General features: G+C 43.8%; 1 protein-coding gene across 1 annotated transcript in view; it reads left to right on the top strand.

The window, feature by feature from the left end:
* Positions 1-14,029, top strand: part of AP4B1 (adaptor related protein complex 4 subunit beta 1) — a 116,680-nt gene that overhangs the window by 713 nt on the left and 101,938 nt on the right. The window contains exon 2 of the mRNA XM_073615707.1: positions 7,676-7,827. Within this exon, the coding sequence (XP_073471808.1) occupies positions 7,715-7,827 (113 nt within the window). The 5' untranslated portion in view covers positions 7,676-7,714. The remainder of the gene's footprint in view (positions 1-7,675; positions 7,828-14,029) is intronic.

Consider the following 14,029-nt stretch of genomic DNA (forward strand, 5'->3'; position numbering starts at 1 on the left):
AAGAGTTGAAGCTGTTATAGCTGCAAAGGGTGGGCCAACTTAATATTGAACCCTACTAACTAAGACTGGGATGCCATTAACCCTTTCATACCTAAGCCTTTTTCTGACATTTGTTGCTAACAAGTTAAAATCCAAATTTTTTGCTCTAGAAAATGACTTATAACCCCCAAACAATATATATATATATATATATATATATATATATATATATATATATATATATATATATTTAGCAGAGACCCCGGATAGGAAGCTGTTGCGCTGCAGGTTTAAAAAAGACTTGATAAGCTATTGCTAGACTTGCCAGGCTTTACAAGTTTGTTGCAGGAACTGCAGGAATCCGCATTGCATGACTCCAGATCAACTTTCTGTGCATACATGCTACAAATTCTGGTTCAGTTATGTTGTGCAATAGTCATCCCACCACAGGGGATCACTGTGACTGAATTTTCATGCTGTAGATTTGCAGAGCTCTTGTAACTGTAACTTTGCTCTTGCTAGAGACTTGTCAACACAAATTTGCTACAAATTGGAAAAGTGGCAACTAGAACTTTGTGCTTCAATTGTACAACATGCCAGTGAAAATGTGCAGCAAGTTAACAACATTGTGCCACAAATTTGTGCCAAGTTATCCTTGCTGTCTCTGGGACCCTAAAGAATAAAATGGCGATTGTTGCAATATTTAATGTGACACGGTATTTGCGCAGCGGTCTTTCAACCGCAATTTGTCTGGAAAAAAGACACTTTCATGAATAAAAAAAAAAAAAACAAAACAGTAAAGTTAGCCTAATTTGTTTTGTATAATGTGAAAGATTATGTTACGATGAGTAAATAGACACCTTTGAAATTGCACACACTTGGAATGGCAACAAACTATGGTAATTAAAAAGGCAATGCTTTGAAATTTTCTACGGGTTACCTGTTTAGAGGTACAGAGGAAGTCTAGGGCTAGAATTATTGCTCTCGCTCTAACGATCGTGGCAATACCTCACATGTGTGGTTTGAACACAGTTTACATTTGCAGGCGTGACTTGCATTTGCTTCTGCACATGAGCACGGAGGGATGGGGCGCTTAAAAAATTTTTTTTCTTTTTTTTTTTTTTTACACTGTCTCTTAAAAAAAAAATCTGATACTTTTTATTGCTGTCACATCAACATCCCTTGTGACAGTAATAGGCAGTGACAGGTACTCTTCATGGAGGGATCTGGAGTATATAAGACCCCAAATCCCTCCTTTGCACTTAAAAGTATTCAAAACACCAAAATCTGCGTTTTGGAGTACTAGGAATTGTTTTAAATCGGCACCATTGGCAGCCGAGTAAACCGGAGGTGATGTCATGACATTGTTTCCAGGTTACTAGATCCAAGACCCAATGAAAGCCGATTCCAGCTTCGTTCAGGTCTTCAGCCAGCCGGCGAACGTCGACTGGTCGCTCGGGTCTCCCGTTGAAAGGGAGAGCCGTGGAAGGCGGCGGGAAGGGGGGGACATCCCCTCCTGCTCCTTGGGTTAACAGCCGAGCAGCTTTTAGCCACATCAGTTGTTATCCCAAGAAAGCCAACCGCTGGCTCTAAAGAACGGTACTGCAGGCATCACCCCAGTACAACCCCTTCAAGCCGAGAACACATATGGTTGGCATGAAGGGGTTAAAGTTCATGTGCGTGTAAAGGCAGTCGTCCCAATACTTTTGGTAATATAGAGTATGCGTCAAGTCACACCCTTTTCAAATTTTGACAGAAGAACCTTTACATGTCCCTGTATAGGTTCAGCTTCACCCACCTAACTGCAAAGGGTGGGCCAACTCAATATTGAACCCTGCAGACTAAGACTGGGATGCCATTAACCACTTGCTTACAGGGCACTTAAACCCCCCTCCTGCCCAGACCAATTTTCAGCTTTCAGGGCTGTCACACTTTGAATGACAATTGCGCGGTCATGCAGCACTGTACCCAAATGAAATTTTTGTCACAAATAGAGCTTTATTTTGGTGGTATTTAATCACAGCTGGGATTTTTATTTTTTGCTAAACAAACAAAAAAAAGATGGAAATTTTTGAAAAAAACAGAGAGAGAGAGAACACAGCCCGAATCTCCTCCCAGCTCTCTCCTCCTCTCCAGCTCAATGCTGACAGTGGTAGTAACGCTGCTATCATTACTTGTGTCAGATTGTAGCAGCAGGAGGATACCACCTTACGTGATACCACCACACCCAGGGCAGCTGCCCCTCCCTAGTCCCGGCTCTGACCCCCCCCCCCCTCCTGCGTGTACAGACCTTGTTAAAAGATGCTGGGCAGGAAGGGTTACAAAGGTACCATGTACAATCTATCTAATAGATTAGTCTACTTATGTAGTTAAGGGGCGCAGGTAGATAACAACAAACTGATGCTGTGAACAACATTAAACAATGTACCCTCTATTGCTGTAGGCCAGGGGTCTACATCCTATGGCCCGCCACCGCTAAATGTCTGGCCCATCAGTGTACATGATGAATTCATGTGCACCCGGCCCGAGGACATTTTTACACGTCAGAGCGGAGCAGGGAGCAGGAAGCTGAATGAGAACGCGGGAGGGACACACAACAGCGTTGATAAGACAGCAGGAGCTTCCACAGTTATCTTTCCCGGTGATTGCTTGCTAGGTGGTCCTAACAACCAATCACCAGCTTATTAATATGAAAAATGAACTCCGGAAGCTCCCACTGTCTTATCAGCGCTGCTGTGTGTCTCTCCCGTGTTCTCAATCAGCTTTCTGCTCCCTGGTCCACTCTGTCTCCCTCTCTGCATGGGGCAAGGTAGGATAGGGTAGTGTTGCGAGGAGGGGCAGTGCAATATGCAGGGGGTGTGTGGGGGGGGGGGCTGTGTAATATGCAGGTGGGCTGTGTGATGTGCAGGGGGGGCTGTGTAATGTAAAGGAGCCTGAGGTGCGGGACTGTGTAATGTAAAGGTGTCCAGAGGTGCGGGGCTGTGTAATGTAAAGGGGTCCAGAGGTGCGGGGGCTGTGTAATGTAAAGGTGTCCAGAGGTGCGGGGCTGTGTAATGTAAAGGGGTCCAGAGGTGCAGGGGGCTGTGCAATGTAAAGGGGTCCAGAGGGCTGTGCAATGTAAAGGGGTCCAGAGGTGCAGGGGGCTGTGCAATGTAAAGGGGTCCAGAGGGCTGTGCAATGTAGAGGGGTCCAGAGGTGCAGGGGGCTGTGTAATGTAAAGGGGTCCAGAGGTGCGGGGCTGTGTATTGTAAAGGGGTCCAGAGGCATGGGCGCTGTGTAATGTAAAGGGGGCCAGAGGTGCGAGAGGCCAAAGAACCCAATTGACTGTCGCCCATTTAATTGATGTCCTGTATCTGGCCTCAACCACCCTGTTGCCTAATGTTGAGAGACTTTCTAGTCTTGTGCTGTGTTTGAATCCAGGACACAGCATGCCTTCTTCAGAGGTGTCAGACACTGTTTTGAGCAGCTGCCTTCCAGCACCGTGAGAGTTCACAACAGTCTTTGCTACTGATGAAAGTTGCACTGTTTGCCCTCCACCATTCGCAAAACTCCTACATTTGTTGTCCTACAATGCTCCGGATTCAATGGATTGGTGGTTGAGATCCTGTCGCTCAACTGTATCTGCTTCATTTATAGAATGTGATGCATTGTGCGACAGTAGTAACAGGAGCAATATGAATGGCAGAGAGGGCAGAAGGGGGCGAGGCGGGCGACAACTTTTCTCAGTAGCAGTGTCTGCTGTTAATTCTCACACACTTGATCCTAGTCCAAATCCACCAGAGTGAACCCACCAGAAAGCTGTCACCTATACTGGACCAAACAAGTTGCCAAGGCATGATCTGCAGCTGATGTGCCCAGAACGGGTGACAGTATCCTGGTGGGCGTGGACTAAGATCCACACTCCTGAACCCATCACTACAAGTAAGTTACTGGTAAGTTACTCATAAGGTTGTATAGCTAGGATCATGAAAACAACTCCAAAACTGCACCTCAGTAATGATATTTCCATATTACTGATTTCAAAAGAACCCTTTAATAATGAAGAGTCAATGAATGCTGTCATTGATAAATACTAGTAGCTCTGCGTTTGCATTTTCATTAGGGTATACAGTGTAATAAGTGGGTGAAGGTTTAAAGCCTAAGTTTACGTAAAATGAAAAAATAATAAATCAGCACAAGGGATATTACTTACCTTTAGTGAGATGTGCACCTAGTGCTGCTCTGTCCTCCCTTTGCTGAAATCTTCCTCTTCTGATGCTTCACATCCCCACCACCAAAATCTTCCGGTTGCTTCCACTACTACAGCTTCTTTGAATGATACATAATCGAATGGAGGACAGGTGGATGAATGAAAGGTCCACCATCTCTATTCATGGATCCTGTTTCATTCATATAGTAGAAGCTATAGTACAGCCTCTGTGAATGGAGGAGGTGGGAGGAAAGGGCATGTGTACTTAGGCTCTCTTATTGAGCATCTGATACAGTCCCTTAGTTTTGTTAACCCTTGCCACATCTAAAGATTATGGCGGTGGGGGGTATGAGAAGAGAAAGAAAGGAGGACACAGCAGCAAGGAATTCATGATGTCCCTTTTTAATTTTTTTTAAATTTTTTTTGTTTTAAGCAAAGTTAGGCTTTAAAGCTAATGTTTAGATATGACAAATTTGCTTTGAATCTAGGAGCCAGCTAAAAAAGTTAGGAGCCAGTTTTTTGTAACTAACAAATCTTATGGGTAGTACATGTAACATGTTTCTGAATGTGAACTTATCCTTTAACTCTTTCACAGCCAGAGCTGTATTTGTGTTTTTTGCACACGTTTAAAAAAATCACTTTAACCGCTTCAGCCCCGGAAGATTTTACACCCTTCCTGACCAGAGTGTTTTTTGCGATTCGGTACTGCGTCACTTTAACTGACAATTGCGCAGTCATGCGACGTGGCTCCCAAACAAAATTGACGTCCTTTTTTTCCCACAAATAGAGCTTTCTTTTGGTGGTATTTGATCGCCTCTTCGATTTTTATTTTTTGCGCTATAAACAAAATAAGATTGACAATTTTGAAAAAAACGCATTATTTTTTACATTTTGCTATAATAAATATTCCCCAAAAATATATAAAAAAACATTTTTTTTCCTCAGTTTAGGCCGATCGTATTCTTCTACATATTTTTGGTAAAAAAAAAATCGCAATAAGCGTTTATTGATTGGTTTGCGCAAAAGTTATAGCATTTACTAAATAGGGGATAGTTTTATGGCATGCAATGGCACGGCGGGAAATTCAAATGGACGTACCTGTAAGTCTATTTGCCCAGCCGTGCCATTCTGCCGACGTACATCGGCGTGCGCCGGTCGGGAACCGGTTAAGCCCCATACACACTATCAGTTTTTCTGCTGATTTTTGTCTTCAGATTTACCAAAACTATATAGTGCAAGGGCCTGCCTGATTGCATACAAATTGAAACTCTAATGCCGTGTACACACGAGCGGACTTTACGGCAGACTTGGTCCAGAGGACCGGAGTCTGTTGGACAATTCGATCGTGTGTGAGCCCCAGCGGACTTTTTTTCCCCAAAAGTTTGACGGACCTAGAAATGAAACATGTTTCAAATCTTTCTGACGGACTCGTGTCCGGTCGAAAAGTCCGCTCGTCTGTATGGTAGTCCGACGGACAAAAACCGACGCTAGGGCAGCTATCGGCTACTGGCTGTCAACTTCCTTGTTTTAGTCCGGTCGTACGTCATCACGTACGAATCCGTCAGACTTTGGTTGATCGTGTGTGGGCAAGTCCATTCATTCGGAAAGTCTGTCGAAAAGTCCGCCAGACCTAGTCCGTCAAAGTCCGCCCGTGTGTACGTGGCATTAAGGTTTGACCTCATCTGATATGGTTTTGGTAAATCTGAAGGAAAAAATCTGCAGAAAATCTGATAGTGTGTATGGGGCTTTAGGCTTGAAGGTTACATAAAACCTCCAAACATTATATCTTTTCTGAGAGCAGACACCTAGAGAACAGGATGATAGTTCCAATTTTTTATGTCACACGATATTACCGCAAAGGTCTAGGAAACACCAAATTTCTGTAAAAAAAAAAAAAAAACACATTAAAAGTTTATTTTAGGGGGAACAAAAACACAATAAATTACCAATTTTTTTTTAAAATATAAAAGCCGAGGTTGCAGCGAGTAAATAGATACCCAACATGTCAAACCTTAAAATGTCAGTACCCTATATTTTCCATAGGCAACGCTTTAAAAGCCCCCTATAAGTCATTGGTTTAGTGCCAAAATGATTGTTCTCATTCCTGCATGCGTGGAAATATGTAACATATGTATCACAATCAACATTTTCAGGCATAGGCACCCCGCCGCGTGCGCTTATGCTTGTACGAGTGTATATATGTGGGGGGGGGCCCTCAATTTTTTTGGGGAGGAGGGGGATTTTATATCCTTTTGTGTCCTTTTTTTTTTTTTTTTTACAAAGACGATACATCTCATAGGAACATTTTCCTTTCTACATACATCCAGACCCTCCGGTGGTCACCACCTATGTCCATCGTCCTGCTATAATAAGACATTCTGCAACCTGTGTCCAGTGGATGTTGTTTGTGTGTGGGCTCTGCTATCTCGCGGCTCAATACTACCTCAGCACCCGGGAGAGACTACCCCTTGGCCCTGTCATATCCATCATACATCATGTTATTCCTTCTCATACAATCTGTAGCATCCACCCCCGAGGAAGTGTTTTTTAGACAAAATGCGTCAGAAATTCAGGATGTACATACATGTCTACCAATAGGAAGATACTATGTACTACATTTACAATTAATCATGTTTTAACATTTTTTCACCTCTCATTAATTTGCCTAATGCCGCTTTTATGACGTGTGTGTGTGTGTGTGTGTATATATATATATATATATATATATATATATATATATATGTGTGTGTGTATTTATAATATTATAATATCCATACGTTTTGATCATGTGTTGTCAAGTTGATATGCATGTATGTGTTTATCCACTCTTCATGTTCATGCCTTGTGCATATGTGTATGTATATACATGAAATCACTTTTCCACTTGTTCTATAATAATGTTATTAATAAATTACTTAACAACCAATTTCACTTCTACAATTGATTAGCCTCATTTAAAGTCCCACCACTCCCTCTTTTTGCCGCCCTGCTGGTTACTACACAGGAGGTTGATCGCTCAGAACAGGCTCCATTCGGAAAACTCTGCATTTTCTTACGCATGCAAAGTGTTCTCTGATTGCACAAGGTAGAGATTGTGACATCACCACCCTGCCTCTCCATTTAGCCCAATGAGAAAATGCTTAGCATTGATTGAGCAAATGCATAGTGTTCCTTAATTGGTGCCTGTGCCAAGCGAGTGACCTCCTGTGTTTATCATACAGCAGGGCAGTTTTTCAGCATGGGACCTGAAAGCTAGTGGAGATCACTGTAGTAGTGGTACCTACTACAGGGATATCAAGCTTCCAGGGGAATCCCACAGTTAGAGCATACAGTATACAAGCTGGACTTATGTAACTATCTAAAAATTGCCATACCTAAACTGCAGCTTTAAGAACCAATATCAGAGTTTCTCTTTCAGTTTTATTTTAGTTTTAGTATAATCATTTAAACATGCTTGACTGTTTAAAAAAAAAAAAAACACACTTGACTGTACTTTATATTTGGCAGAAGGACAACTCCAGGCGGTGAATCTCTGAAGCTATCACAATGCCATACCTGGGGTCAGAAGATGCGGTGAAAGACCTGAAAAGGGCGCTGTCTAATCCTCACATCCAGGCAGACAGACTGCGGTACAGGAATGTCATCCACAAGGTGATTCGGTAAGGAAATGCTCACTGACTGTGACTATTAAGTACTGTCAGACAGCAAATTTCACTAACATTGCTAACTTTCTAAAACTAAAAGTTAATAAAATAAAAGTAAACCCATTTCTACTTCCCAGATTTTATGCAGATTATGTCTTTATATTTCGGATAACTAGTTTTTCTTAAAGAGAAAATAAACCGTGCCAAAGTTTCTTTTTTTTTTTTTTTAAACCCTGCAAAGTAAAGATCGCATACTAGCACAGTATGAAATACTTACCTTAGAACCAAGCTCTGACAGATGCTTCCATCTTCACCCAGTCTTCCTTCCTGGTTCGTGTCCTCCAGCCTTCTGATTTGTTCCGCGCCACCATGATATCACTCCTGTGCATGCTCACGGGAGTCACAGACCGTGGCATAGAGCTCTGAAGAGACGGCACGGGTATACCGTCCCTTCAGACCGCATGCGGCGGTGACATCACCAACTGCTTGAAGTGTGAATATCTGGTAAACCGTGAAGGTTTACCAGATATTCATAGTACCTACAGGTAAGCCTTATCATAGGCTTACCTGTAGGTACAAGGGTAGAGAATGGGTTTACATCCACTTTAATCATACAATACAGGACACAGGCTCCTTTAAGTGGTTGTAAACCTTTACATATACCCAGTGAAGTGACTGACCTCAGATGATACACAGAGATTAACCTCTTGCCAACCTTGCTATAGACGAATGATGGCTACAGTGCGGCTTGATAACTCTGGGAGGGCGTACATTGATGACCTCCCAGAATCCTGCTCTCGCGCGCCCCCTAGGGCGCGCAGCCAGGAATACCCATGACCGCCGGGTCCAGAGGACCTGGCGCATCACAGATCACGGTAAACGGCCACTAATCACTTCTAAACAAACCGGCATCATATCTGGTTCCTCTCTCCCCTCTCTGTACAGATCGTTACGGGGAGAGATCAGTGGCAGCAGTGCTGTGGGCTGACGGTGTAGTGCCCATTCCAGCCATCCATCCATACATGCTCAGCCATCCATGCTCAGCACACCCATCCATATTCAGCATACTCATCCATCCATGCTCACCCATCCATACTCAGAGTACTCGTCCATCCATCCATGCTCACCCATCCATACTCAGCGTACTCATCCATCCATGCTCAGCGATCCACACTCAGCATACTCAGCCATCCATGCTCAGCATATACCCATCCATACTCAGCATACTCATCCATCCATCCATGCTCAGCCATCCATGCTCAGCATACTCCTCCATACTCAGCATACTCATCCATCTATCCATGCTCAGCCATCCATACTCAGCATACCCATCCATACTCAGAATACTCATCCATCCATCCATCCTCAGCAATACTCATCCATCCATCCATGTGTAATAGATAGTAGAAACTACCAACCCGTGCAAATGGAAGCTGGTTAAACTAATATAGATTAAAGATCAGCACGTTATAATGGTGATTGAAAAATGAAAAACAATAATTAACAAATTAATTACAAACCGCGCTCCCTATAAAGTGCAAGTCCAGATGAGACACTCTAATGTAAACAAAGTAAATGTAGTATATATATATATATATATATATATATATGTGTCAATAGCGATACTCATAGGCAAACAACCCAAGCGAAAACAGCAAACAATCAAACATCAAAAATTGAAAAATCAAAAACAAAACAAAAGCAAGTGAAAGCAACAGTTCAAATTCAAAATGAGGTCAAAAAATTAATTAATTATATTCAAAAAAGTTTTCAAATAATGTTGAAATCGGACTCCTGGATGAATCCTCCTGGGGTTCAGCAAGGCATCAGACAACAGTAATCCACCACCATCACCGGCCACACAGCCTACTCACCAGATTGTGGTGACTCCCATGACAGGAGTCAAAGAATGCTTCAAGAACAGCCAAGGAAGCTCCACACGATCACGGCTAAGTTCAGGTGCTGGAACTCAGGTAACTCAGGTAACACTGTAGCTGCTTAGATGCATGCAAACAAACTCCCGGATAGAGATGGGTTATTAAAGACCATTAGTGCCATGTATGGGGAAAAGATGAATGAACTCCCATCGTGAAGTATGCCAAAATTTATTGAACAGGCTAAAAACCGCATCATCCATGTGTGATCACCCACGTGTGGGTTCGTGCGGACAAACAAACAAACTATGTTGCGAACGGAAATGGCGTGTCACGTTCGGTACATCCGACCGGTTTTGTCAGTGCGTTCTGACGTCAGAACGCACTGACAAAGACGGTCGGACGTACCGAACGTGACACGCCATTTCCGTTCGCAGCGTAGTTTGTTTGTTTGTCCGCACGAACCCACACGTGAGTGATGCGGTTTTTAGCCTGTTTTCAGCCTGTTCAATAAATTTTGGCATACTTCACGATGGGAGTTCATTCATCTCTTCCCCATACATGGCACTAATGGTCTTTAATGACCCATCTCTATCCGGGAGTTTGTTTGCATGCATCTAAGCAGCTACAGTGTTACCTGAGTTCCAGCACCTGAACAAAGCCGTGATTGTGTGGAGCTTCCTTGGCTGTTCTTGAAGCGTTCTTTGACTCCTGTCATGGGAGTTACCACAATCCGGTGAGTAGGCTGTGTGGCCGGTGATGGTGGTGGATTATTGTTGTCTGATGCCTTGCTGAACCCCAGGAGGATTCATCCAGGAGTACGATTTCAACATTATTTGAACACATTTTTGAATTTAATTTTTTTACCTCATTTTGAATTTGAACTATTGCTTTCACTTGCTTTTGTTTTGTTTTTGATGTTTGTTTGTTGTTTTCACTTGGGTTGTTTGCCTATGAGTATCGCTATTGACATTATATATATATATATATATATATATATATATATATATATATATATATATATATATACTACATTTACTTCACTCCCCATTCATGCTCATCCATGCCACATCAGTTCTCATCCATGCCACTACAGTACCTCACAAAAGTGTAATAGGTAGTCAAATTAGATTTGAAACTTATGCCCCTAGAACACCTGACGGTGCTTCCTGCATGTTGGGCCTCGCTATGTGGCCATGCTGTGGAAAAGTCTCACACATATGGTGTCCACGTACTCAGGAGGAGTAGGAGAATCTATTTTGGGGTGTAATTGTTGGTATGTACATGCTATGTGTAAATAGACAACATTGTGTAAAAAAAAAAAAAAAAAAATGTGTTTTCATTTTCTTTACACATTTTCCAAAAACTTGTAGAAAAAAATTACATGTTCAAAAGACTCATTATGCCTCATAGATTATACATTGGGGTGTTTTCTTTCCAAAATGGGGTCATTTTTGGGGCGTTTCCATTGTCCTGGTTCTCCAGGGCCTTCAAAAGTGCAAGAGGTAGTCAAGAAATTATGTATAATTTATGCTCCAAGAATGCCTGATGGCGCTCCCTGCATGTTGGGCCTCTGTATGTGGCCACACTGTGTAAAAGTCTCACACATGTGGTATCGCCATACTCAGGAGGAATAGTAGAATGTGTTTTGGGGTGTAATTTGTGCTATGCATATGCTATGGGTGAGAAATAATCTGCTAATATAACAATTTTGTGAAGAAAAAAAAAAAAGAAAAAAAAATCTTGATTTCTTTATCGTACATCACGGGACACAGAGCAGCATAATAATGACTATGTGGGTTATACGCTTACCTTTAGGTGATTGGACACTGGCAACCAGTAGTAAGACGGTTCCTCCCATATAACCCCTCCTATACAGGAAGTACCTCAGTTTTTTCGCCAGTGTCTTGAAGGTGATGGTCATGGATGTTGAAGCTCTTCAGTTTCTTCAAAATAATGTCCCACTGACGACGTTATAATCGGATCCGTTCGGATGGCTTGCTAAGCTAAAGTGGATGGTACCCGAACCTCGGCTCAAGAACGAGGTATTACTTGTAATGTGTCCTATTTAGGCGCTGGACCCTTGTTAAAGGTTGGTATTCCTGGTCTACCTTGACCAAGGAAACCACAAAGGGTGCTTTACAGGTCCAGGGGTGTGGACCCCAATATATGGGGGACCCGGTCCCTGAAGGTCCTTAGAGGCGCTACCCGCCGTGATGGGGGAAGATTGGGCCTGGCAAGACAGGCCCTGCTGCATGGGATGGTGAGTACTCCCCTTTGGGGTCCTTTTATATATAGATATATATGTATTTCCCCCTTTTGTTTAAAAAAAAAACAAAAAACTGCCAGAGTAAGCCTTGATCCGGTGTCCTGGGTTACAGAGGGCCGGTTGGCGCGTTTATTTTTAAATTTGGCATGCGAGTGTGCATGCGCGTGCACGCTGCGTGTCCACCGCGTGCGCGCCGCCGGCGTGTGAGTGTGACGCTACTGTCCACATCATGGCGCCGGGTGCGTCAGGACGGCTCATGCGGTGGGCGGGTCGCCGGCCACTGATGCGCGCGCTCGCTTCCAAACTAGGGCTTATAGGCATGGAGCTCCTGGCGTGCGCATGGAGGAGGCAGAGCGAATTGGTGGGCACGTGAGTCTGATGGTCTTGGATACTACGGTGACAGGTTAAAGACTGGTTGTAGTTTATTGGGAGTACGCCTTGGTTATTTCTCGTGTGTAAGCAATGTCTTCCAAAAGACGAGGAACAAGGCAAGCCCAGGGGTAAGAGTCCCTCCACAAAAAACAGGAGACCAACCCCATATTGATGCAGCCTCAGTCTCTACTGAAGGACCTGCGGCTTCTGACCTGGCTGAGCCATTGCACTTGTCAGGCATAGTGGCCACTACCAATGTACCGGCCTCAGCTTATGTTACAAAGGATGATTTGGCATCTGCCTTAGCGGGTCTTGAAGGCAAAATAGCTGGCATGATTGCCTCTGTAACACAAGGGGGAAGGAAGCGTAATAGATCTCCCTCCCCTGAGCCTGGGCCAAGTGGTGAGTCACTAAAGCCCCAGGACTCTTATAGCCAGATGGGTCCAGGTTACCTGGAACCAGAATGGGCAGAGGATCCGGAGGAGGTGGTCATAAAGGACCAAGAGGTAGGAAAGGCTGAAGATTCTGCGGCTGAGGACTCTGGCTCTGAAGAGCCAATTTCAGCCTCCCATTGCCAGAAATTATTTATCCAATCTCTAATGGAGATGGTACGAATTTGGGTTTAAGTTACCCCCGGTTCAGGAGTCTGCAATCTCCTGCTCTACTCTAGGATCTTTGCGACCTAAACAAATTTCCCAAGCCTTTCCCTTGCATCCGTTACTGGAGCAGGTGAATTATGCGGACTGGGAGCATCCTGACAGAATATACTTACCTCCCAAAAGGTTTTCTATTTTATACCCTATGGAGGAAAAGTTCAGGAAGAAATGGAGCACACCTTTGGTAGACGCTGCCATATCTTCTGTAAATAAAAATTGAACCTGTCCGGTAGATAATGCCCAGGGTTTTTAGGGGACGGCTGATAAAAAACTAGAGTCCTTATTAAAGGCCTCCTTCTCGGTTGCCAGTGCAGCAGTTTAGCCTGCTGTTGCAGCCATTGGGATTTGTTAATCCCTAAAGGATCTCTTTAAGAGGGTAGTGAAGAACATACCTTGCCAGGAGGAATCTGCTGAGGAGCTGTCAGAGATCCCTCATGCCTTGTGTTTTGCGGTAGACGCTTTAAAGGATTCAATCCAACAAATGTCTTGTTTTGCGTTACTATCAGTTCATATGCACAGAGTATTGTGGCTAAAGAACTGGTCTGCTGAGACGCCATGTAAAAGGCTACTTGCTGCTTTTCCTTTTCATGGAGAGCGCCTGTTTGGCGAAGATCTGGATAAATATATCCAGAAGATCTCTGGAGGAAAGAGCGCTCTGCTTCCTATTAAAAAGAGGGGGAAGCAGCCTTCTTACAAAATTCCTAATCCCCCAGGGCCTGGTGCCTCTTCCCCTAAGCGGTATCGACGGCCTCAGCCATCTGGTTTTAAAAGACCTCAGGGTCAGAAAAAACCCTGGACCCAAAAGTCACCCAAGCCCAACTCCAAGTCTACCTTGTGAAGGGGCGCCCCCTCTCTCACGGGTGGGGGGCAGGCTTCGGCTGTTTGGGGAGGCCTGGGAAGAACTGGTTCAAGACAGATGGGTCATTTCCACTGTAAAATACGGTTACAGAATAGAGTTCCGGGAGGTTCCCCCGAACCGCTTTCTACACTCAAGGGTTCCAGCGGATCCAGAGAAAATAAGATGCCTATTCCTAGCTTTACACCAT

This window comes from Aquarana catesbeiana, linkage group LG02 (assembly GCF_042186555.1).
Source record: "Aquarana catesbeiana isolate 2022-GZ linkage group LG02, ASM4218655v1, whole genome shotgun sequence".
In the NCBI taxonomy this organism is placed as follows: domain Eukaryota; kingdom Metazoa; phylum Chordata; class Amphibia; order Anura; family Ranidae; genus Aquarana; species Aquarana catesbeiana.